General features: G+C 36.1%; 1 protein-coding gene across 3 annotated transcripts in view; it reads right to left on the reverse strand.

The window, feature by feature from the left end:
• Positions 1 to 27348, reverse strand: part of nompC (no mechanoreceptor potential C) — a 154233-nt gene that overhangs the window by 70344 nt on the left and 56541 nt on the right. For all 3 annotated transcript variants that reach the window (XM_067767561.1, XM_067767560.1, XM_067767562.1), the window contains exons 3-4: positions 22347 to 22448; positions 11770 to 11886 (exon numbers count right to left, since the gene is read on the reverse strand). In XM_067767561.1, the coding sequence (XP_067623662.1) occupies positions 11770 to 11886; positions 22347 to 22448 (219 nt within the window). The remainder of the gene's footprint in view (positions 1 to 11769; positions 11887 to 22346; positions 22449 to 27348) is intronic.

Below are 27348 nucleotides of genomic sequence, written 5' to 3' on the forward strand. Positions count from 1 at the left end.
CAAAAATATATATGTGATGTCGCAAATAATAGCTTTGTTCGCGTATTTTTCCAACAGAGACTTACTTTTCCATGCTTTATTTTCCGGCTGCAATACTTGAATTAAATTTCGCAATTTGCGTAAACTACAACCAGGAGTTTTTCGATCCGCTGTTTTTCTGTTTGTAAATTGCTGTTGGCAAAAATTTTACCAACAGAAAATTGCAGCTCTCAGCAACATGAAATGTCACTTTACTCTCTCTTTTTCTTCATTTTTTGTTGGAGAGCCGGATACGAGAACAGAAAAACCTGCAAAATTTGGAAAATTTGCAAAATTTGCAAAATTTGCAAAATCAACAGAAAACTGGAGTACCCGAACGAAGCGAATATTGTAGCGAATATTAACAGTTTAAATACGTCTCTATTCCGCTAGAAATAAATGCTGGATAAAAACAACAGCAAGGCAAGCAAGTTAAATAGAAAACAGTCATATATACACATACAAAGCAACAGAGAAGATGAGGTATAGAGATGTATAGACATATACACGCATATATGTACATTGAAGGCAATATTTTATATGAGATACAGAAAAGAGAAACAAATAAGCAACTATTAGACAAGGCGTTTGACGAAAAGTCTGGACCCTGGGAAAGATAGGCGAACGAGACAACTCAGAGTATAAAAGCAGTGCAATCTAAGAAATAGTTAATGACTTTGATTTTAAAACGCTGTAAGTGCAGTGAGCGAGTTATTTAATTGTGAAGTACTGCTACCGTGGCAGTGTTGTAAATAAAGAACATTTTGCTATGATGAATATTTGTGTTATTTATTCGACAGTTCCGCGATTCGAACCATAACAGAAAGTGCAGAATAATGAAGAAATTCCTGAAATTCGCAACAAAATTAAGAATTTTTGGAATTTATTTTGAGTCCTTTTCGACAAGCCTTAATATTCTTTAACCGGGACCAAAATTTGTGTGTGGTATTATTTTCCTTGGTATTACCGTTTGAAGCAAACAGGCTGGAAAAATTTGGTGATTTGATTTATAATGACCGTTCTAATATAATATATTTTGTAGAAATAACTCGTACCACTTTGTACCAAGGTAAACAAAAATATTGTTAAAGTAAGAAAAGCGGAAGCAGTATCTAGCAAAAATTTTAGCTCATAAACGAATAATAATGACAACGGGGATACCCAAAATATTGAATGCGAAAGAGAAAATGCGATTACTTAAGCGTATAACAACAATAAAAAAATAAATAAATAAAATAAAAAAACCAAATCGCAACAAAAATCGCAGACACAAACAATAAAAGGGGAAAAAGTGAAATGTATAAAATGAAACATGCCAACAACATGCCAAACAACAATAATAAGAAAGCGATGCAGAGAAGTTAATGATAGACAAACAGTAAAATAAAGCAACAACAAAGCTTACTACATAGTAATACATCGTAGGAATTTAGGACTACCAACGTGTATGCGATTGCACTACAATAAATTAAGATTCAAATGCTATTGATTACATATAAATTAGTGCACAAAACATGTGTACAGTTGTGTGCAATAAAATTGCTACATAAGATCTGGATCATTATCCATTGGAAAGCGGAGTATTATATGAAAGAAGAAAGACACTTCTTTATTGTTGTTGTTGTTTGTGCTTTATGAAAGTTCTTGGGGTGCGATATCGTTGAGGGTAATAAAACTTCAAATAGGAGTCCGGAACTCTTTGACAAGAACTATTAGCCGGACTGCAGAGAAGTCGATTATTTTATCCCTCGAACTTTTATGTCAAAGATGTAGGAACTATGAGAAGGTAGATGCACTTTCAAAAGTTGTGGCATCTTTGAACGCTACTGTGGCGGCTGTGATATTTCATTCATGTACTAAAGAGCTTATGTTAACATGGAAGAGCATCATTGCGGAAGGAGAATGTGCCCCTCGGTAGAGAACTGGTATTTACCTTGGTAGAATTTCAAAATGGAGGAAAAATTTGTTTTCATTTGGTGATTTTTTTTTTTTTGAAAATTATAAGGAGAAAAAGGGAGCAGACAACCTGCTAAAAAGATCAGAGATATAAATATTAAGAATAACTGCCAAAAATACGGGACGCTAGCAGCTGGGTAAATATGGTGGAAGAGTGAGGACTCCATTCAAAAGACGGTCAGAAATTTGAGTATGAATCTCAAATCGGTTGAGCGACGCCCTCCGTAACGGTGGTTTGTGCCCCACCCACTAGTAATGTAAATGGGTTAAGTATGAAACCCTCAATGACTGGCTAAAGCTTTTAAATGAAAAGGAAAAATCAAGTAAAACAATGTTGGTTCCAAAAAGAGGATGGGGAGGAGATGTAGGAGATGCGGGCTGGAGGAGGGAACGATCGAGCAGGTTTTGTGCTCGTGCTTCACCTATTAGAAGTGATACAGCCGTCAGTTCTAGAATCAGCATATGTGGCATATATTTTGATGCAAGTGTACGATGCTTGTACACATACATACATTTATAAATAAATTAAATGACAAAGAAACCTTTTTGTTTCTGTTAAATATTGTTTGTTTATTTAAAATTCACTTTTTAACGTTTTTCATATTTTTTAATAGTCATTTTAATTGCTTAAATTTTTGATTGTTACAAACCGATCCGCACAGGTTAAGAGTTAAACATTGATTGATTAATGCTTGTTCTTAAAACTAAGGTAAGAGTTGAAAATATATATTCATATTTGGTAAGCTAATTGAGAGTGTAATAAATATTAAAGCTAAGAAGAAAAGGAATTTATAAGCAAAGTATGATGAGAGGATAACGGTTATATAGTAAGTAATAAATGAGTAGTATATTAAGAAATTAGAAACTATAGGGTAATGAATGCAAAGAAGGTAAATAGGTAAATTGTGTTTTAGTACTATAAGTATATGTATGTAGGATTAGGGGTGTGGATACATTTATGTAACTATAGGTCTTAGAAGGCTTCTAGTAGTTGCCAAGAGGACGGGCTTATTTTATAACATATGTCCTAGTATTTGATAGGGGTTTTCAGTTTGGCCATTAGATAAACTTCTGGGAACACTACAGACTCATTCACGTGAGGTCCTTACCTAGGGGTGCGTATATAGTGCTACTATTTGTCACGAAACTGTAATATGCAAACTATTCTTTAAGTTGCCCGTCTTTAGATGTTTAAGCATACATAAGAAATTAACATTTCGCTTTACCGCTTATTCACTAAGAACATAGTAAACCATTTTCAAATTATTTTGCATAATCCATCACACCCAACAAAAGATTGTATAAGCCATCGTACGAATTCAAGAACACAAAGGCTGTTCTATTTGCTGCAACGATAAAGCTCATAACAAAGTAAATAATGAATTTGTCCCATATTAAGAAATGTAAACCTAGGCTTAAGTGATTACATTACATAGCCATAAGACTTATAAAACAGCAAACACGAATATAGCAGTAGTAATTTTGCAAATTCCGTCAATTAAATTCCCCTTTTTTATTTTCGATTAAGTTTTAGTAAACTTTAGCCGTGTTTTTTAACACGCGTATATCCGTTTACGCTTAAACTTTATATTGACTGCTAAGAGACAAACTATAAATACACCTCTGAAATTGCTGCGCATAAATTTTGTCCTACTAAATTTCAATACGCATTATACTCAGATGTAACTGAAATATGTGTCTTTGTACACTAATTCTATGTATTATATGTGTGTCCACAATTCATCGCAACTGATTCAGCTATATGTTATACCCTATGGCCATCAGAGCGTTGCGTCTCCGCTTTTCGGTACACCCTGTTGCTGTAGCTAGTTGTTTTACCACAGCCGCTAGATGGGTCTCCTAAGCATTATCTAAGCGAAGATAGGCGTTTTTTAACACGCGCAAACGAAACGTATACGCGCGTGTTAAAAAACATGGCTTTTGTACATGAAACTATGCAAATTACCATTAAAAGCATTTTCGAAAATACATGAAAATTCCTGGAAATTTTGCGAAAATTTCGAACTTCTATTTTGGAGTTCTGCCTTTTAGTCTGACAAAGTACGAGTTGTAAGTCTTTTCAAATTCGTACTAATTTTTAACAGTTTTATATTTTTTCCAATCAATTGAAGTCCATATAAAAAATAAAGCTATGTACATATGTACCCTATTTTTTATATGGACTAAAATTGATTGGGTTATGAACCTGCATACTCAAAAACTTCAGAAACCCCAACTAAAACGATCGCCATTTTTTTGAAATTTTTGAAGTTTTTCGATAGAATTTTTAATATTCCTTTGCATAGTTTCAGTCATGAAATTTTTGGAAGCTTTTTTCTAAGTCCAGGAAATAAAAAAAACATTGCCAAAAAAAACTAAAGTATGGTACAATTTTCCTGAATTTCAGTGCATGGGAACCTCTCTGACAAAGTTGATAGAAAGTTGATACAATTTTGATTCCAGAAAGACAACTAGGGACCGATCAGTTTCAAAAAATCTTATTAATGGTGCAATTTCCTTGAGATTTGGTACAGGGGAACTTCTTTATTAAGCGTAGTATTTGGGAAACCCTTCTTTGAGAAAAGTGAACAAGTGGCCGACCTTTTCGAAAGTTCGGTTATTAGAAATTGGGTTTTCACAATATGGATATCAAAAAGGATGTGCTAATGAACTAAAAAGGAGAAAGGGGAATATAAAAATAGGAGTGAGAGTTAGAAACGGAGAGAAAGAGAAGGGTGAGAGGAACCTAGAGAAGGGGAGCAGATGAATTAAAATAGAGGTAGAGTAATTAAGTGGGGGTAGAAGAGAGGAGTCGAATGAGACATTGGGATCACACGTGGAGAAGTGGGGGGAAAGGCGAGAAAATAAAACCAGTAAGGCAGGCTAAGTTCAGGTGTAACCGAACACTAATACTCAGCTGATAGCTTTGGAGACAAAATAAGGGAAAATCGCCATGTTGTAAAAAGAATCTAGGGTAACCCTGGAATGTGCTTGTATGACATGTGTATCAAATGGAAGGTATTAAAAAGTATTTTAAGAGGAAGTGGGCCATAGTTCTATGGGTGGACGCCATTTAGGGATATCGCCATAAAGGTGGACCAGGGGTGACTCTAGCACGTGTTTGTACGATATGCGTCTAAAATTCAAGGTATTAGTGAGGGTTTTAAAAGGGAGTGGCCCCTAGTCGTATATGTAAAAGCGCTTCCGAGATATCGACCAAATGAGGACCAGGTTGACCCAGAACATCATTTGTCGGGTACCGCTAATTTATTTATATATGTAATATCACGAACAGTATTCCTGCCATAATTCCAAGGGCTTTTGATTTCGCCCTGCAAAACTTTTTCATTTTCTTCTACTTAATATGGTAGGTGTCACACCCATTTTACAAAGTTTTTTCTAAAGTTATGTATACAATCACCATGTTTCATCCCCCTTTTCGTATTTGGTATAGAATTGTGGCATTTTTTTGTTGCATTTTTTAAAATTTTCGATGTCGAAAAAGAGGGCGTGGTCATAGTCGGATTTAGCCCATTTTTAATACCAAGAAAAGTGAGTTCAGATAAGTACGTGAACTAAGTTTAGGAAAGCTATATCGATTTTTATTCAAGTTATCGTGTTAACGGCCGAGTAGAAGGACAGACGGTCTGTGTATAAAAATTGGTGTGGCTTCAACCGATTTCGCCCTTTTTCACAGAAAACAGTTATCATCATAGAAGCAATGCTCTTACCAAATTTCACATGGATTGATAAATTTTTGTTCGACTTATGGCATTAAAAGTATTCTAGACAAATTAAATGAAAAAGGGTGGATCCACGCCTATTTTGAAATTTTCTTTTATTTTTGTATTTTGTTGGACCATATCATTATTGGAGTTGAATTTTGACATAAATTACTTATATACTCTAAAGATATTAAATTTTTTGTTAAAATTTGACTTAAAAAAAAGTGGGCGTGTTCGTCATCCGACTTTGCTAAGTTTTATTTGGCACACATATAGTAATAGGAGTAACGTTTCTACCAAATTTCATCACGATATCTTCAACAACTGCCAAATTACAGCTTGCAAAATTTTAAATTACCTTCTTTTAAAAGTGAATGGTGCCACGGCCATTGTCCAAAATTTTAAAAATTTTCTTTTCTGCGTCATAAGGTCAACCCACCTACCAAGTTTCATCGCTTTATCCGTCTTTAGTAATAAATTATCGCACTTTTTCGGATTTTCGAAATTTTCGATATCGAAAAAGTGGGCTTGGTTATAGTCCGATTTCATTCATTTTAAATAGCGATCTGGGATGGGTGCCCAGGAACCTAACTACCAAATTTCATCAAGATATCTCAAAATTTACTCAAGTTATCGTGTTAACGAACACACGCACGGACGGACAGGCAAATGGCTAAATGGAATTATTTTTTCGCCCAGATCATTTTGATATATAGAAGTCTATATCTATCTCGATTAGCATATGCCGTTATGGGGTACCGTTATGCGAAAAAAAATTAATATACTCTGTGAGCTCTGTTCAGCTGAGTATAAAAAGTATCTCTTGTAGAAGCTAGAATACGACAAATGCCTCTATTAACTAAGAAAGTGGACACACCGCAGGGAGGAGTATTATCAGGAATGTCTCATTTATCTATCTATATCTTGATTGAGATGAAAGTAGCTAGGAGTAGAAGTGAGTGTGGGTGTAGAAATGTGAGTGCGAGTGGAAGTGAGTGTAACAGTGGGAGTGGGAGTATTGATTTGAGTGGGGATAATTTCGGTGGCAGGTGGAAGTTAAATGGAATAATATGAAAAATGGAAGATAAAGTAAATGAGAATATTGTAAAGAGTTTAAGCAAACCAATATGCGGAGAGAACAAAGTCAGCCGGGTACTTTAGTATACCTATATTCAGTTATATTTTATAGTCGGGTTTGCCATTTCATAGCACAATTTTGCAGGTTCGCTTCAGACGTATTGCCTCGCTATTTCGTTCATTCAATCTTACTTGAGGTGCACATTTTATGGCGGGTATATACATAGATAGTTTCATAGTTTGTGTTTCAAATAGTGGCTTTGTCCGTGTTTCTATGTATTTCTCCTTGGCACACAAAATGTGTTTTTTTTTATTTTATGTAAGAGAATAAGAAAGTGTCTGAGACAGTAACTTGGCGTCGGTAAAGTTTTCAACTTTAAGTCTTTATGAATTCGGCGAAACTAAGGAACCTTTCGACATACATATACACTTCTATGCAGGGATGCACCTTAACGTTAAGCTAATCGTTTATCAAAAAATTTCCACCGTTTCCGTTGAAACACTTCGAAATATTATCGATAAAGAAATTATCAAGATAAATTGTATCTCGTTTTTAACCGAAACGAAAAGCTTTCGTTAACGTTAAAAACGTGATACTTTATGTTTGAATTATGCTGGCAATGCTATAGCCATGGTGAAGCCGTAAGGTGGCAACAACGAGCGCACATACACACACAAACTCTATGTAATTTGTTTGTGTAATTCGTTGGTGGTAATGTCAAAAATACTCTGAGAAATGTTCGTACTGTCAAAATTCATGAGAAAAGTTGCAATCAGCTTGGATAATGCTTTCACCTTTAATGACTCCGCCATCAATCAGCTTTGCCAGCATAGTTTGAAATTAATAATCAACATAAACGATTTGATTTCGTTTTGATATGGCAGAAAACGAAACGAAATCATTTCGTTAATTTGACGATCTTAACGTTAATAAACGAAACGAAATGACTTCGTTTCGTTTATTAACGTTGATTATCGTAACGAAATGATATCGTTTCGTTGGTTAAGCATGCCTGCTTCCATGTATGCTTGTTTAAATGTGTACAACTATGTAACTTTCTATTGAAATGAGACTTTCGTTTACCTATTGTTTGTGAAGTACATATGTACTACGTGCAAGTTTGCCACAGTCCTACATAGATACATACCTACATATCACTCATTGTTATAGAATAAAGTGAAAATGTATAGAAAACTATTATAGTTTCCATATAACAATGACATAAACACGCACCTTTCAACATTTCCGAGACCTCATTGTAATGCGTTTAAATTGCAGCATACTTTAAGGCGCTGCATGCTTATACAAATGTTAAAAATGTTTACATACAAAGAAATGTGTCACTTTGAAAAACTTGTTTTTGAGAGAAGAAGGGGAAAACTGTGAACAAAACTAAACTTGTGGGACTTACGTTTGATATACATACATATATTTTAACGAACAAATTAACATAAAATTAAAATTCAATAAAGCCTGGCTGGTCAGTAAGATCTCACAGAGAAGGTGTTGAATAAGGCCTTAGGTTGAACTGGCCAGTCCATGAGGACAATTTTGAGTCGTCTGAAAAAGAATGCTCGACTAAGAATGTGGTCTGATGCTGGAAATCATGGAATAGAGGGACAAGGCGATAATCCAACTGATTTCAACACAAGAGAAATTCAAAAACAATTGTTTATATTATATAGGATCCTCTTCCTAGAACGAAGAAATGTAAACGTGTGAAGCCTTATTATAGAGTCGATATTTCAGTTTTCAATGGCCAATCTTAAATGGCTTTGTAAGGGGGGGGGGGGGGGGGGGGGGAGAGAGTCTTTGCGACGCTAGCGAGCACGTCCATATCTACTACGCGAGCGCTTCAAATACGATATTTTAGTTATCTTTACAGCGTGTAAAGCTACAGGGTAGTTATACCTTCTGCGGTAGCCACAACATCCAGTCTTGTTGGACAGTGTAGAAAGCGCGCCTTGAATGCAGCGATTCAACGAAGAGCGTCCTTGCTTTAGTTTTCGGGGCATCCTTACATACAGGGAAACGGGATGGCGGATGAGTCAGTGTGTTGTAGGTTGATTCAATCTTCAGCCATTTTTAAGATGCATACTTATAACGGCGGCCACCATGGTGTGATGGTAGCGTGCTCCGCCTATCACACCGTATGCCCTGGGTTCAACTCCCGGGCAAAGCAACATCAAAATTTTAGAAATAAGATTTTTCAATTAGAAGAAAATTTTTCTAAGCGGGGTCGCCCCTCGGCAGTGTCTGGCAAGCGCTCCGATTGTATTTCTGCCATGAAAAGCTCTCAGTGAAAACTCATCTGCCTTGCAGATGCCGTTCGGAGTCGGCATAAAACATGTAGGTCCCGTCCGGCCAATTTGTAGGGAAAAATCAAGAGGAGCACGACGCAAATTGGAAGAGAAGCTCGGCCTTAGATCTCTTCGGAGGTTATCGCGCCTTACATTTATTTTTTTTTTTTTACTTATAATGGATGTGTTTAGATTAATTGTGCTGTTGGGGTGAATACGATATGAATTGAATAAAAAAAGAAATCTGTTGCAGCGCAACGTCCATGGGTGTAGGAAAAGGTTGACCACCAACTCTTCGATTTTTCAGCTCACTGTCGAAATGGAGACTTTTCGTATAAAATCCTTTTTTAAGCCTCACAGAAGTTTTGTCTGGCCTGGGGAGGTTTTATCAGAAGGCTTATGTTTCTCTAAGTATTGTCTATCTATGATTTTAAAGAATTTTAGAATAGAAAACAGAGAACTTCCCATATTGCGAAATCACCATTCATCATTAATTCATGCTTAATTAGTGATGGCACAGTTTAGCTCTGCTGCTAGAACTTTCTTCTCCAGCATCTGGTTAAAAAATCACACTAAAGGGAAGATTTTTTTCGCTCGGAGAGATCCTTCACAATTCTTAGAGAGCTGATGGATTTGTTCAACGTCATTTGGCAAGGCATTTTTAGCTCTGCAGGAAACTTAAATTCAGATTTAGCAGCAAAAAGCAACTATTTTCGCGCTGTCAAAGACCCTTTTGAAGTCAATAAAAAGGTGGTGAGTGTTGACTTTCATACCGTGAGTCTTCTCCAGGTCCTTACCAGATCTGGTCCAATGTTCAATCAGTTCGTTGACTTTGTGCTTCAGTTTTTCGCATATAACGCTAGATACAATCTTATATGCGACATTAATGATTCCGCAGCTATGATAATGACACACACCGTCGGCAAGGAAATCTTTGTTTTCAGCGACAGCCAAGCTGCCATGAAATCTCTTTGCTCCTACTCATTCAATTCTGAACTAGCACTAAATTGGTACCGATCTCTCCAAGATATGGCTCAACAGAACCTCACATGGGTCCCTGGACATAGGGACATCTAGGGAAACTGCATTGCAGATGAACTCGCTAGGCAGGGTACAGCCAAGCAGATTCTTCCCGGCCAAGAACGCTTAGGTATGCCGCTATCCACATGAAAGCTAATGTTAAAAGAGCACATCCACCGTCAAGCCGACGAAAGATGGCGACAATCACCGGGATGTCGAACATTAAAAGATTCCATCACGTGTACAACCTAAATAGGGATACAATTTCCACACTTGTGGGGGCACTTGGGGGTCACTGCCTTATAGATAGGCATGCATAAAGGTTAGTAGCGCCTTTCGTCAATGCTGCAGGAGTTGTAAAGAGGATGAGGAGGAGGAAACGGTGGTTCACCTCATCTGCAACTGCTCGGCACTAAGCGAAGCACGGCTTTTTGGGTGCTCCATTTATAGATAATTTTAGCCAGGTTGTGGAGCATGACCTCAATGACCAGGTCACGTTCATCAGGTCTTCAAAGTGGTTCGGAAACGTGGTTCGTGGTATCACAACGGGCCTAATACTACTGGCCTTAGCGTGCCCTCGGGCAGCCACCCCAACCTAACCTAACCTAACCTATTAATGATTCTGTGGATATTAGTGCGGTTTGTGTGGATTGGCGGGTAGTCCTTCCTTTCATCGGCGATTAGACTTAGAATTCCTCGCTAGCCGAAAATGAGGAGAAGTGCTCCCTGGACAACTTGAGAAAACTTTGTACATCAGTTACCAGGTCGCCATTATGATTCATACAGGAATCTGTGCCGCTCTTGAAACCTTCCGTCGTCCGCCAGATTTTTGGGAGAATTTTCTGTCATTATTCTTATTTGACAGCAACTAAAGCTTCTAGCACTCATGCCGTTCTACCTCAATTATTTTCATTTATATAGGCGTCTTTCTTCACATCACGATATCGCTCTAATATACCACGCATTGCCGTGTCCTTATGATACGCGACCTATAAATAGCGCCCTTTTTTTGAGGCAGCGTCACATTCCTCATCTTACCATTTGTTTTTGCGGACTAAATAGAAGTCTATGATATCAACAGCAACGGTACTTAATGGGAACATTTTTCTTGTATTACTGGAAACACTTTATTTGCTGCACAGAGGCGCATACGTATCTTTGACTACCATAAGGTACTAATCCGAGTCGATACTTAGACCTCGTAGAGTAAGCATATCCTGGACACTGGAACTATGACTGCTGTGGATTACGATCCCTTCAGTTTGGTCTCGTGCTCTTCGATCAAGAGACAGCCAAGTAGCTTGGTGTATCTTTACGTGCTGGGACCTCGTATTGCGAAGTATCATATTCCGAAACAGACAGGCTCAACCCGTTGGGAGATATTGCATCGTGAGGTTTACATTTTCCTTTTGTAGGACCACAGATCCCTTTCTTACCTACCCCGGCGTTAAAGTCGCCTATTTATTGTATGTATTTTTTAGTTTCTTATAGAATCATACACCCATTAATCGTATTCTATAGGAATCAAAATGTATATGTGATATTTTTGTCTTTGGTATTACTGTTTGAGGGGGGTGAGACTAGAAAAATCATAAATTTACTTATAAAGACTACCCCATATATACATAAATATATAATGTATCTAATGCATAGAATGTATCTATTTACTTACCCCGTCAGTTTTAAGCCGAATCTCCTTCCCAGCTGTTGCCAATAAAGCACGTAAAATATTTGTTGCTGTTCCCGTTTGTCGACTCGATACCAAATGTACAGCGGTTTGCGAGCGGGACTACAAAAATAAAAAAATGTTATTGCTTAATTTTTTTATTATTTCCAAAATGCACAAGTTTTTAAACAATTAAATATACATAATATAATATATATTATATCTATTTAGAAAATTAATTAAAAAAATTTTTTAAACATATTTTTTACACTTTGTATTAATTAAGATATATTTATAACACTTTGTTCTACATTAAAAATATTTCTGTTACGTATCAGTGCTCCAAATAGTCCAATCGAAAGCTTCGAATGCAACTAAGAACTTGCAACAGCGTAACTCAATATTTTATTTACACGACAACAAATAAATTCAAGTACCATTGAATTTAGTTGTGAAAATCTTTGATTACAAGTGTGAAATTTGATAGTAAATAAATTGCAAAATTAGGCGCAAAAACAATAGAAACGTAAAAGTGGGGAAAACAAACGGAAATCGCAATAAAACATTGTAGAAAATTTAGACATGACATTCAACAAAATTTACTGCATTCAACTGCAAGTACAGTGTTACTTTGTACTATGTGACGCATATTAATCATAGGACTAAACTTTACTTTGAAGTGTATCTGAAGTATACTTTTGTATGTTGCCTAAAGTGCTGGCAAATTTCTAATGAGTGAGAGGTCTAAAGAATTGTATCTATTTTGACGGTAAAAGATTACAAAATGTTTTATGGACTTAACGTTTCGTACATATGTATATCAAGAATCGTTAAAATGTGGCTGTTGATAGATACAGAGAAATCTCTTTTAATAGAAAAATCAGTTAGATTGATTGAGAATCTGACATTTTTACAAAAATATTCTTAATTTAAGACTAACAGCTTTTCTTCTGTTGAAATGCCATGCAAGATTGTTCTCTTCACAAAAAACTCTGTGGAATTAACCATAGTCGATCAATTTTACTGAGTAAAACTGTTAGTTCAAGAACAACAAGCCTGATTTGTTGATTTTACTAGCTTCATTTCTTTCGGTGTGGTAAGAACTGCAATTCTTCAAAAGTTACAACGATCCTTGCCCTTAATCAAGAGCATAAACAGGATGAAGTGAAATATTAAAACAAAAATCTTATTATTTTCAGTATCCCAGTAAATTCCAATTATTATCGAATAAATTTAGTCATAACCAAAAAATAACTCAAGTGATGAAATTCTCGATTTTCTGTTTTTAAAAGAAGTTGAGAGCCTATAATTAGCTGCACGAACTTCAAGGCTCTATTATAAATCGTTGAAAAGTTATAACTTGAGCGATTAAACATTGTAAACAAGACAAGTGTGGTATCTTAAGCATTTACGTTAAAACACCTTCGTATCTTTCTATCACACGCTGAAGATAGCCAAGCCGTATGCGCCGCTATATTGAACCTCCTGTCAAAATGCTGCCAACATCTCGTCAGGTAGTTGACGGATGAGATATCACTAATTTTATAAGTTTTTTTTGTTGTTTCACCTAATGTAAATGTTTCTTCCTGTCTGTTAAGCCTAGATTTAATTACGTTATTTGATCTCTCAGAAAGGTCTTAAGTCAGGAATTCTAAGAACTTGGAGTGGCTTTCTCATGATATATGAAAGTTGGTGGGGTGAAATAAGGTCAACCGTCAAAAAGTCAATTAACATTGCGACCACTTCAAATAGTCATAAGATTAATTGACCTTATGACCACTTAAAACCAATTCAAATGAGCATAAGGTAAATTGAGCTTTCTCTGAGGAGTTTTGAGGTCTCCTTTTCTTCTTCTTGAAGCAATAAGGAGACTTTCCGAATGCTTTGGGGAGTTTTATTGATGTTGATGCTTCTTTGCCGGATATTGATCCAGCACGTTCTGGAAAATAGCATCATTATGGTAGTGGCCCGATCACCGCGGGAACGATTTTATATGACCACTTCTAGATCATCCAACCCCCTCCATCTGTGCCGAAGTGGGGTTTGCAAAATAAACAAGATTGGCCAAGGGGGGATGAGGTTGAAAATTAGGTTGGGTAAGCTATAAATTGAGATGGCAGTACTTTGAGAGGGTTGCTCAGCACAACTCTTTGAGTCCCATGTTAAGGTCTCTCTTCCAGTTATTTTGCTGAGAAGGCTTCCATGCGAAAATATACCAGCTATAGAGGAGACCTATCGCAGATTACTTCTAAAACATCACGTTCATATGGGTGGAATATTAGGGACAACGAAAGGGCAGACGAGTTCGCAAAAGCGCAAACAACTGCCAAAAGAAGCATACAGCCTCGATCTTAAATATTACGTTGGCCGAGAAAGAAGAGTGAAGTTAAATTTGCTTAGTACAAAAGAACTAGAAATCAAACCATTCACTAATTTGATCATAAAGTTTACACCAAGGATGTCTTTAGGACTGGCAAGGGTATGCGGATAAAGAGGTTTCAGCCGATTAGTATAACGGGAAAGATTATGCTAGGAATCTCATTGAAAACTTCTCAAGTAAAAGCTGTTTTTGAATTTATTCTAACCAATCTGCGTGAATTTGGTAACTCGTATACCGGACAATCTATACATATTCTAAAATCGGTCTAACCATGTTGTAAAAAGGGTTTTTGTAACATAAGGGTCTTAAAATACTTTTGGCCATATATTTACGAATGCCAACACACCTCTAGCCTTATTATCAGTTGCATTAATATGAAGGTTGAAATTGAACTATCGCAACCCCTGCGTAATAAATTCATACACTTGCTCAAGGTTTTAATTGTTGATAGCTCAGGAACAATTGAAACGTGTTATTCTTCCACGCGAACAACGAATTGTGCAAGTTCTTTACACAAACACGAATCGAGCGTCTTCCATGAGACTGACGAAATGGTTTCATGAGAAAGTGGATCAAAATAGCGCCCCTGCGCAAATTGTATTTGGATCTTTCAAAAACGGATAGTTCCACAATCAACCAACTAACGAAATCATAGAGGACACCAAATCTTTCCTTACCCTTTTCGCCCAGCTCACTCTGCTCCTCTGCTGCCAAATACCGATGTCCATATAAAAAATAAGACCTAGAACTCGTCAGAAAAATTTTACATGGCTTTATCAATAGTTGGTACCGGAATTTACAAATTTTGCACCCTTTTATCATATTTTCTCGACGCGAAATTTCCTTTGAAATTGCTATCTTTTTAAACGGTTTTATTTAGCTTGAGTTGACAGGCAGGCCGCATGCACGGCCGCACGGCCGTTGTGAACGAATCTTGTAATTGAAATTTAAGTAACTTCCCGATAAGCTACAAGCTTGAAACTTGGAATATAGTTCAGAACCCGATGATAATGCAATAATAAGAAAAAAATCGCCGCTAGGTGGCGCAAGGGTCGAGATATTCGCAAAATTCGCATTTGTGGTCCGATTTGGCTCATATTTGGAACACATAATACATGCAAGAATAGAAATCGACCTGTGAAAAAAAATCGCCGCTAGGTGGCGCATGGATCGAGATATTCGCAAAATTCGCGTTTGTGGTCCGATTTGGCTCATATTTGGAACACGTAATACATGCAAGAATAGAAATCGACCTGTGGAAAAAAATCGCTGCTAGGTGGCGCAAGGATCGAGATATTCACAAAAATCGTATTTGTTGTCCGACTTGGTCCATATTTGGAACACATAATACATACATGAATAGAAAGCGATCTATGAGGCCCGATTTGGCTCATATTTTGAACAAATATTACATACAGTCCGGTAGAAGTCATATCAAAATATTTTGGAGTTTGAGGCTGGACAAGCATACGTGGCGCAGAGTGGAGTAAAGTCTTTGGAAGGATTATGTATTGAGGACCTAGGTTGTAACAAATTGTCAGGAAAGAGTCCTTGTAACAATGAGTCACTAAATGAACTAAATAGAATGAGAAATAATAGGCAATTAAAAAAAAAAAATTAAAAAACTTGAAAATTAAATAATTAAAAAAAAAGTTTTAAGTTAAACGGTTTTATTGAAAACAATACTTAAAAAAAAAAAAAAATAAATGTAAGGCGCGATAACCGCCGAAGAGATCTAAGGCCGAGCTTCTCTTCCAATTTGCGTCGTGCTCCTCTTGATTTTCCCTACAAATTGGCCGGACGGGACCTACATGATTTTATGCCGACTCCGAACGGCATCTGCAAGGCAGATGAGTTTTCACTGAGAGCTTTTCATGGCAGAAATACACCCGGAGCGCTTGCCAAACACTGCCGAGGGGCGACCCCGCTTAGAAAAATTTTCTTCTAATTGAAAAACCTTATTCCTAAAATTTTTGATGTTGCATTGCCCGGGGTTTGAACCCAGGGCATCCGGTGTGGTAGGCAGAGCACGCTACCATCGCACCACGGTGGCCGCCAATACTTACATGAAATAATAATAATACGAAAAGCTAGAAAATAATTAGGTAGGTCCTAGGTACTAGTCATCACACTCCTTATCAATCTAGGGCGTTGATATTGATAGTCATAAGTAAAACCAAATGAACCTTAATCAGGTTATGCTACACCTCACATTTTTAGAAATTTCACGCGCCCAACGCTTTTATTTAATTGTGTGATCAACGCCATAGATTGATAAGGAGTGTGATGACTAGTACCTAGGACCTACCTAATTATTTTCTAGCCTTTCATATTGTTATTATTTCATGTAAGTATTGTTTTCAATAAAACCGTTTAACTTAAAAAATTTTTTTAAATTATTTTATTTACCAAATATACACACCAAAAATCGCCCGCGAATAATTCAATTTTCGTCTCTTTTCTCAACATCATAGCTATCAGCACTTCATCGTTAACATCGTTATCATCCAGTCGTTACCGTTATCATAAATATCCATATACTGTTCGTTCTGTTTCTTCATATTCCACCTTCTTTTAAGTTTTTCTCTCGCAACTTCTATTACATTTGCTTTTTCATAAGTTTTTCTATATTTCCCGCCTTGAAAGTCTTGTTTAAGGAAAAAGGGATATGCGATTCATACGTTCTTAAGCTTCGCAAAGAAATTTTATTTTTTCTTAAAATACAACATAAGTGATATTCTCAAAATTATTAGGAATTTGGTGGGTTAACTATATTAATTTAAGTTGGGTGCCTCCAATTCCTTTCTGGTTAAAAATAAACACCGCAAAAGTGGTTGAACTCAATTCGTAACAGCATAAGTATTTTTGAATGACATATTACCAATATTTTGCCACATTCAACTTATTTATAAAAAATAATACATACCAACATATTTTTGAAGTTGCATGGGTATGCAATAGTTGAAGCAACAGCCAATACAGCATTTACAACGGCTTTAAATTTGTATGCAGCACAAACAAATCGATGATGGCTGTACACAAAAATTTTTGCTTGGTTACCAAAATTTTGTTTATTTATTGAAATTTATGATAAATGCAGTAACCAAATAAAAGAAACACACAAGCATTTAAATACATAATATACAGTAGTGAAGACGAAAATAGCAGTGGAAATTTTTTTTTCAAATTTTGTCAAGTAAACTTTACTTTTATATATTTTCGATAATTTAAGAAAGAATGTGTGCGAGTTTTATAACAGAAACTACGCAAACTAATCTCAAAAACTTTTTCGAAGAAATTCGAAAAAATTTTACTTAAATTACCAGTTTTTTTATTTTTTCTTTTTTTATACCTTTATATTAAGTTGCTTTCATGTTTGTCCCCTCATTTCCATACGAATTTTTGACCCACGGAAAAGTCTTTTTCGGTAACTTCCCGTTGAGCTAGACAATTGAAACTTAGAGCATAGGTCAGATCTGGAAACATTACAATGCTAGTGAAAAAAAAAATTCGCTAGGTGGCCCATGGATCGAGATATTAAAAAAATTAATTTTGATTTGGGAATCTTTCAATCCATTTTTAACTAACTTCCCGGTGACCTAGAGACTTGGAACTTGGGCCGTGGGTCAGAACCCGATGACAATGCAACATTTGATCAAAAAAGAAAAGAAAACAAATTTTAATTTGGGAATCTTTCAATCCATATTTAGCTAACTTCCCTGTTACCTAGAGACTTGAAACTTGGCACTTAGTTAGAGGCCTGGTGACAATACAACTTATAGTAAACAAAGTTCCTCTAGGTGACGCGCTAGTAAAGATAACTGCAAATCCTTTAAAAACGGGGGGAATCTTGTGATCGATTTTTAAGTAACTTCCCGGTGAGCTAGAGACTTGAAACTTGGGCCGTGAGTCAGAACCCAAAATTCCAAATGCCTTTTTATAGGCAGCACTAAAAAAGTGAAAATAAAAAGATGATAAAAAAATTTTAAGGACTACCTTTATATAAATGGAGCAAAAAAAAGAAGGCAATTTTTCCTTGAATACAGACATAGTCTAGTTGAATTTTGACTAAAAGACTTTAATAATAGCTCTTGTAAAAGAATTTTGGGATTTAAAATTATAAAGGTAGCACGTGCTTAAATTTTAAATAATCAATTAGTTAATCCCAATTACATGGTTTGCCTTAAATTGAAAGATTGCGCTCCACCTTTATAGTTTTAAATCCCAAAATTCTTTTACAAGAGCTATTGTTAAAGTTTTTTAGTCAAAATTCAACAAGACTATGTCTGTATTAAAGGAAAAATTGCCTTCTATTTTTTGGTCCATTTATATAAAGGTAGTCCTTAAAATTTTTTTATCATCTTTTTATCTACATTTTTTTGAGTTTGCTGTTTTTAACCCCAATAAATTTTATTCTAACAAAATACAAGTTACAGGTCTTTCAAAATTCGTATTGATTTTTCAAAACTTCTTTCCGAAAGGTGTTTTAGGTTTTCCTACATACAAAGTGTGAACGATTTTTTTTAATGGGAGAAATCTGCTTTGCTCTTCGGAAAAATAATTGTCAAAAATCAATACAAATTCGAGAGACCTATAATTTAAGCTTTGTTAAAATAAAATAGGTTGGGTTATAAAATTTTTTACTAAAAAGCTTCAAAGAATTCGAAATGAAAAGTTGGATATTTCCGTAAAACCTTCACGACGGCTCAAAATTTTCGAAAACGTTTTTGAGACTGGTTTGCGTGTTTCAGCTTCAAAACTCTTAAAAACTTAAAATCGCCACTGCTAACTTACAGTTCGTTTCTGTATATATGTAAGCCTCAGATTTAGTAGGCGTTAAAGCCAAACCAGATCAATTTTTGATACATTTTATGGGTTTGAACTAATTCTGATTACGATGTCAAATTAAATATCAATGTTTAAATTTTTACATATTCGATATTATTCGTTTGAGGCTTAAAAATAATATATTTTACGTGGCCGACTGTTTGGATGGCTAACAACGGCGGCAAGCGGGTATGCTTGTATCTCAGGCTCGTAGTCTTGGGTGGTGTATTTCACCAGCGCCCTGACACACAACTACATGAAAGCACTTGGGGTAAATAAAAATAAAAAAACGCTCATAACTACTTACAAAACAATTGACTGGGTGCTTGCACGATACGCATCCCCAATATGCTCGCTGATTCCAAAGCATACACACTGGAAGAAACTACAGGCCTTTCAACACACTGCGCTTTAACAAATGCTATGTGTTGTCTCCTTATGTCCACAGAATATCATCTATACAGTGAGGCGAGAGTACTACCCAAAAGTTTATGTTAAATACTTAGAAACCTGGGTATCCCAACATCTGTTTGAGGAGTTTCCTCGGACTTCCATTAGAGGATATCGATGACAATTTGTGAGTGGTCTCACCAATGAATGGAGTGAAACACTTCTACAACAACAACAACAAATACATGAAAAAGAGGGTTAATTTTTTAATATGTGAGTTCGGAAGAAAAGAGAAATATGTGTGATGGGAAGAGATAACCGTGAAGATAACTAGAGGGAGAAGGATGAGGCTTGTCAGATGGAATCTTCCTATCCTCTTTAGGGCATCTAAGAAAATACGGGGTTTGGTGCCTCTTATTACGAGTGATATCTACCGGCGGATGCCAACTGCTGTTGATTTTCTTGTTGATGCCCATGCTCAGCATAAGGTTCAATTTAGCGTTTCTTATCTTCTAGATTGTGGGTGAGCTTGGTTAGTGACGTTGCTGCTTCAGCAGATTCTCGTCGATTACCCCAATGATGTGTTCCTCCTTATATGCCCGGCCTAACTTTATTAACGCGAAGTATAGGAATTTGGCACACTCTAACATATTTTGCTCTCCGCAGTGGTATCGTGTTGGACTGTATAAAAAGGCGGATCACCTTCCACAGCAAGAGTTTTACCACACTCATAGCACTTGAATTCACAATTGCAGACTTAAACACTCAAACTGAATGCCTGCCAACATTTTATCACCAGGTAAACTTCTTGTTGAAGGCCGGGAACAATCAGAATCTCTAACACCATTGTGGTATTATCTCCACAGAATGGGTTACTTTATAATCCTACTACAGCAGTTTCCTTCCTGTTCGTAGTCCAGGTTATGTTTGACCCTTGAACAGCATAATCAAGGCCTCTTTACCACGCAGGAGTACCGCCGGGTCTTTTGCTAAGAAGCTGACAATCCCCCCGTCGTCTAAAAGTACCAGGACACTCCTAATTCTGTCTTAGCAAGAAACCTGTTTCTTCTTTGAGCTTCATTATGGTGGAAATAATGTTATTCCGAAACAGTTTGAAATACTCTCCTTTCTTCCTCAGCTTTTGAATTTACATACAACTTCTACCCTTTCTGTTATTTCATATAATTTCGCAAAAATATTCTCCTTCTTGTCTCCTCATATTCTAAAGCTTAGACAGTGCTTGGATTACACTAAATTAATTTTCATGAAACATTTTCGTTAAGTTACCAGCCCTACTAGCTCGGAATCGTCTAGTTTCGGCCTGATTCCTTTCATTGTGTGGTAACATCAGCCTAGACGTCACAATAACAAAGCTGATCAACTGATTTTAAGGTGACTATCATGGTCGCATCATGGTCGGCGGCCGCCGTGGTGTGATGGTAGCGTGTTCCGCCTCCCACACCGTATGCCCTGGGTTCGCACCCCGGGCAAAGCAACATCAAAAATTTTAGAAATAAGGTTTTTAAATTAGAAGAAAATTTTTCTAAGCGGGGTCGCCCCTCGGCAGTGTTTGGCAAGCGCTCCGGGTGTATTTATGCCATGAAAAGCTCTCAGTGAAAACTCATCTGCCTTGCAGATGCCGTTCGGAGTCGGCATAAAACATGTAGGTCCCGTCCGGCCAATTTGTAGGGAAAATCAAGAGGAGCACGACGCAAATTGGAAGAGAAGCTCGGCCTTAGATCTCTTCGGAGGTTATCGCGCCTTACATTTTTTTTTTTTTTATTTATCATGGTCTCATCCTGTATCTCTTTCTATCATACGGTGAAGATAGCCGACCTTATTCATCGTCATATTGAACATCCTGTCAAAACGATGTCATCTTCTCAGGCAGGCAGAAAAGATGTCAAACTTGTTTTGTACACAATGATTCCTTTCAGAAAATGTTTAAAATGCCTCTAAACATAGAATTATTCGTACGCATTCTGGAGATATAAGACTCTGTCACAAAAAAATTTTAATTTCCACGCTTGGCCCCAGCAACCCACCACTGCGTATAAGTAACAAAACTATTAATTATTAAAGTTATTGAAGACATATTTACGTATCCTTTGCTTTTAAGCTGTAGTCATTGGTGCCGTTTGTCGTATCGCTGTAGTCGTATCCCTAACGTAATCAGCTGTTTATCGTTACCACGGTAAACCAAAACCCAATTGGCTGGCTACGATACGGTTACGACCTTAGCGGCACCAATAATCGATTACATTGATTCTCATAAGGTTGGTCGAATCAGCTGTTATAAGGTTACCGATGCGGTTACCGATAAAGCACCAATGTCTCCGGCTTTATTCGTAGTAATTTGTAATATGGAAAATCCCTCAATATTCAAGATTCATATTTGACCTTCATGAATGCTATTGCAATTAGGCAATTCCAAGAAAGGCGGTCAAGTAAGCAAAAGCTGCACGCCATATTGGTGTTAGAAGGAGTTTCAAAGACCCAAAGAAAAATTTAAGGCGTTTAATAGCAAATTTTATGTATCACACATACACATGCAAACATACGTATGCAATTATGGTTTGCCTTTTAGACGTCAAAAAGTTTTGCATGCAGTTGACTTTATTCTTGAGCTGTTGCTCCAATGTAGATGACTCACTTAAGTAGTAGCATGTGCAGCAATGTAACTTGACCTTTAAGTTTATGAGCATAGGAATTAAAAAAAATGCTTACAAATATTTGTTTACAAAAATATATATGTATACGCATGTGCTGTGTGCATTACTTCGACTTCATTAACTTTTTATAATATACACTTGACTCAACTCAAATATTCTTCAAGCGAAAGTATGCAGGTTCATGTAATATTACTCACTTTTGTTTTTATCATGGACATGCTATTGCGCACACATTTTTATAAATAAATTTTTTTGACAGTGTATCATGCTATATAAAGAAAGTGTTTTTGAACTATAAATTTTTAAATACTTACACCACCCGTAGAATATGGATCTACGCCTCGTTTAATAAGCAACAATTTGACGACATCCTCACGTGAAAACATTGACGCTATATGTAGTACATTGTAGTTGTCCTGTAATTGAAAAACAAAATAGAAGCGTGAAAGAGGAGTTTACAAGTGAAAGCGAAATCCATAAAAAAATATTGCAATCACGTTAAAATTTCAGTTTTTTCCAACTAATTGATTATACAAAGCTTAAGAAAGTTAGTTACGCCGTTAATTTCATTTTGCAATAGCATTTTTTTGGACGCAGTGTTGGATGAACCTGAAAATAGTTTCGCACTCTTTGGTCAAATTTCCTTGTTAAGGCCATTTAAAATTTTCTCACAAATTTCATTAGGGATCCTCTTAGATAAAAAATTAAATAATTTACCACCCATTTTTGATGTGTAAATATCTTGGCTCACGGTATGGAGGAATCCTTAGTGTAAGCGGAAGGTGTAAGCAAAGGATGTGTTCGAAAGAGCAAGAGAAGTTTTCGTAAGTGGTAGGCAATATGGAGGATGTATGTAGATTGTAGAACATTGGTCTTGCCTCACACATATTCTTATTCTCCACCTTTCAGACGTTAGCGAGACCGCAACGAATAAACCTTGCGCATGGCTGTCGCACAAATGTTAAGGCTGCCCGTGAGAAACATTACGATGGGGAAACGCATCTGATTAGACGGCCCTTCCATAAGTAAGTAACTCATCGTCCGAAGAGATCAGGTTTGTATTTTTACTTTTTTGGATATGCTAAATTATGCAGCCACCGTGGTGTGATGGGTAGCGTGCTCCGCCTATCACACCGTATGCCCTGGGTTCAACTCCCGGGCAAAGCAACATCAAAATTTTAGAAATAAGATTTTTCAATTAGAAGAAAATTTTTCTAAGCGGGGTCGCCCCTCGGCAGTGTTTGGCAAGCACTCCGGGTGTATTTCTGCCATGAAAAGCTCTCAGTGAAAACTCATCTGCTTTGCAGATGCCGTTCGGAGTCGGCATAAAACATGTAGGTCCCGTCCGGCCAATTTGTAGGGAAAATCAAGAGGAGCACGACGCAAATTGGAAGAGAAGCTCGGCCTTAGATCTCTTCGGAGGTTATCGCGCCTTACATTTATTTTTTTTATTTATTTAAATTATGAACTAAATATAATCAAATAAAAGAAAATAAAGCTTAATAATTTCAAATAAAAAAATAAAATAAAACTAAGCTTATTTAATTAAAATAAAACAGCATAAAATAAGTAAATCAAATTCAACTAAAATGAACTAAAATAATATAAAACAAAATAAAATATAATAAAATAAATAAAAATAAAATAAAATGAAATGAAATAAAATAAAATAAAGTAAAAATAAAATTATGCTCTATTAATTAAAATAAAGCAAAATAAATAAAAAAAATTTAATTTAAGAAAAAATAAATTAAAATTAAATAAAGTGAATAAGATAAAACAAAATAAAATAAAATAAAATAAAACAGAATAAAATAAAATAAAATAAAATAAAATAAAATAAAATAGAATAAAGTAAAATAAATTAGAATAATATGAAATAAAATTAAATGAAAAAAAAATTTAAAAAATAAAAACAGAATTATGCTTTATTAATTAAAATAAATCAGAAAAAAATAAAATTAATTTAATTTAAGCAAAAGTAAGTTAAAGTTAAATAAAATGAACTAAAATAAGATAAAACAAAATTAAATAAAACAAACAAAATAAAATAAAATAAAGTAAAATAAAATAAAATGAAATGAAATGAATTAAAGTCAAATAAAATAAAATTAAATTACAGTAAATAAATTAAAATAAATTTAAATAAATTCAATAAAATAAAATAAAATTAAATAAAAATAAATAAAATAAAAAAAGAAAAATAAAAAAATAAAAAAATAGAATAAACAAATGAAATAAATAATAATAATAATAATATTAAAATAAACTAAAAAGGCTAAAATAAAAAAAAAAACAAAAAATAAATAAAAACAAGTAAGGAAGGCTAAGTTCGGGTGTAACCGAACATTACATACTCAGTTGAGAGCTATGGAGACAAAATAAGGAAAATCACCATGTAGGAAAATGAACCTAGGGTAACCCTGGAATGTGGGTGTATGACATGTGTATCTAATGGAAGGTATTAAAGAGTATTTTAAGAGAGAGTAGGCCATAGTTCTATGGATGGACGCCATTTAGGGATATCGCCATAAAGGTGGACCAGGGCTGACTCTAGAATGTGTTTGTACGATATGGGTAGCAAATGAAAGGTGATAATGAGTATTTTAAAAGGGCATGGGCTTTAGTTCTATAGGTGAACGCCTTTTCGAGAAATCCCCATAAAGGTGGACCAGGGGTGACTCTAGAATATGTTTGTACGATATGGGTATCAAATGAAAGCTGTTAATGAGTATTTTGAAAAGGAGTGATCCTTAGTTCCCTAGGTGGACGCCGTTTCGAGATATCGCCATAAAGGTGGACCAGGGGTGTCTCTAGTTGTACGATATGGGAATCAAATGAAAGGTGTTACTGAGCGTTTTAAGAGGGAGTGGGCATTAGGTCTATAGGTGGACGCCTTTTCGAAATGTCGCCATTAGGGTGGGCCAGGGGTGACTCTAGAATGTGTTTGTACGATATGGGTATCAAACGAAAGGTGTTACTGAGCATTTTAAGAGGGAGTGGGCATTAGGTCCATAGGTGGACGCCTTTTCGAGATATCGCCATTAGGGTGGGCCAAGGGTGACTCTGGAATGTGTTTGTACGATATGGGTATCAAATGAAAGGTGGTAATGAGTATTTTAAAAGGGAGCAATCCTTAGTTCTAGGTGGACGCCTTTTCGAGATATCGCCATAAGGGTGGACCAAGGGTGACTCTAGAATGTTTGTACGATATGGGTATCAAACGAAAGGTGTTACTGAGCATTTTAAGAGGGAGTGGGCACTAGGTCTATAGGTGGACGCCTTTTCGAGATATCGCCATTAGGGTGGGCCAGGGGTGACTCTAGAATGTTTGTACGATATGGGTATCAAACGAAAGGTGTTACTGAGCATTTTAAGAGAAAGTGGGCATTAGGTCTATAGGTGGGCGCCTTTTCGAGATATCGCCATTAGGGTGGGCCAGGGTGACTCTAGAATGCGTTTGTACGATATGGGTATCAAATGAAAGGTGGTAATGAGTATTTTAAAAGGGAGTAATCCTCAGTTCTATAGGTGGACGCCTTTTCGAGATATCGCCATAAAGGTTGACCAAGGGTGACTCTAGAATGTTTGTACGATATGGGTATCAAACGAAAGGTGTTACTGAGCATTTTAAGAGGCAGTGGGCATTAGGTCTATAGGTGGACGCCTTTTCGAGATATCGCCATTAGGGTGGGCCAGGGGTGACTCTAGAATGTTTGTACGATATGGGTATCAAACGAAAGGTGTTACTGAGCATTTTAAGAGGGAGTGGGCATTAGGTCTATAGGTGGACGCCTTTTCGAGATATCGCCATTAGGGTGGGCCAGGGGTGACTCTAGAATGTTTGTACGATATGGGTATCAAAGGAAAGGTGTTACTGAGCATTTTAAGAGGGAGTGGCCATTAGGTCTATAGGTGGACGCCTTTTCGAGATATCGCCATTAGGGTGGGCCAGGGCTGACTGTAGAATGTTTTTACGATATGGGTATCAAACGAAAGGTGTTACTGAGCATTTTAAGAGGGAGTGGGCATTAGGTCTATAGGTGGACGCCTTTTCGAGATATCGCCATTAGGGTGGGCCAGGGTTGACTCTAGAATGTGTTTGTACGATATGGATATCAAATTAAAGGTATTAATGAGGGTTTTAAAAGCGAGTGGCCTTTAGATGTTTATGTGAAGGCGTTCTCGCGATATCGACCAAATGTGGATCAGGTGATCCAGAAAATCATCTGTCGGGTACTGCTAATTTATTTATATATTCAATAACACTAACAGTATTCCTGCCAAGATTCCAAGGGCTGTTGATTTCGCCTTGTAGAACTTTTTCATTTTCTTCTACTTAATATGGTAGGTGTCACACCCATTTTACAAAGTTTTTTCCAAAGTTATATTTTTCGTCAATAAACCAATCCAGTTACAATGTTTCATCCCTTTTTTCGTATTTGGTATAGAGTTATGGCATTTTTTTAATTTTTCGTAATTTTCGATATCGATAAAGTGGGCGTGGTTATGGTCGGATTTCGGCCATTTTTTATACCAAGATAAAGTTAGTTCAGATAAGTACGTGGGCTAAGTTTAGTAAAGATATATCGGTTTTTGCTCAAGTTATTGTGTTAACGGCCGAGCGGAAGGACAGACGGTGGACTGTGTATAAAAACTGGGCGTGGCTTCCACCGATTTCGCCCATTTTCACAGAGAACAGTTAACGTCATAGAATCTATGCTCCTACCAAATTTCAAAAGGATTGGTAAATTTTTGTTCGACTTATGGCATTAAAAGTATTCTAGACACACTAAATGAAAATGGGCGGAGCCACGCCTATTTTGAAATTTTCTTTTATTTTTGTATTTTGTTGCATCATATCATTACTGGAGTTGAATTTTGACTTAATTTACTTATATACAGTAAAGATATTAAATTTTTTGTTAAAATTTGAATTTAAAAAAATTTTTTTTAAAAAGTGGGCGTGTTCTTCATCCAATTTTGCTAATTTTTATTCAGCACATATATAGTAATAGTAGTAACGTTCCCGCCAAATTTCATCATGATATCTTCAACGACTGCCAAATTACAGCTTGCAAAACTTTTAAATTACCTTCTTGTAAAAGTGGGCGGTGCCACGCCCATTGTCCAAAATCTTACTAATTTTCTATTCTGCGTCATAACGTTAACCCATCTACCAAGTTTCATCGCTTTAACCGCCTTTGGCAATGAATTATCGCATTTTTCGGTTTTTCGAAATATTCGATATCGAAAAAGTGGGCGTGGTTATAGTCCGATATCGTTCATTTTAAATAGCGATCTGAGATGAGTGCT

This window comes from Eurosta solidaginis, chromosome 2 (genome assembly GCF_040869045.1).
Source record: "Eurosta solidaginis isolate ZX-2024a chromosome 2, ASM4086904v1, whole genome shotgun sequence".
NCBI classification, from domain to species: domain Eukaryota; kingdom Metazoa; phylum Arthropoda; class Insecta; order Diptera; family Tephritidae; genus Eurosta; species Eurosta solidaginis.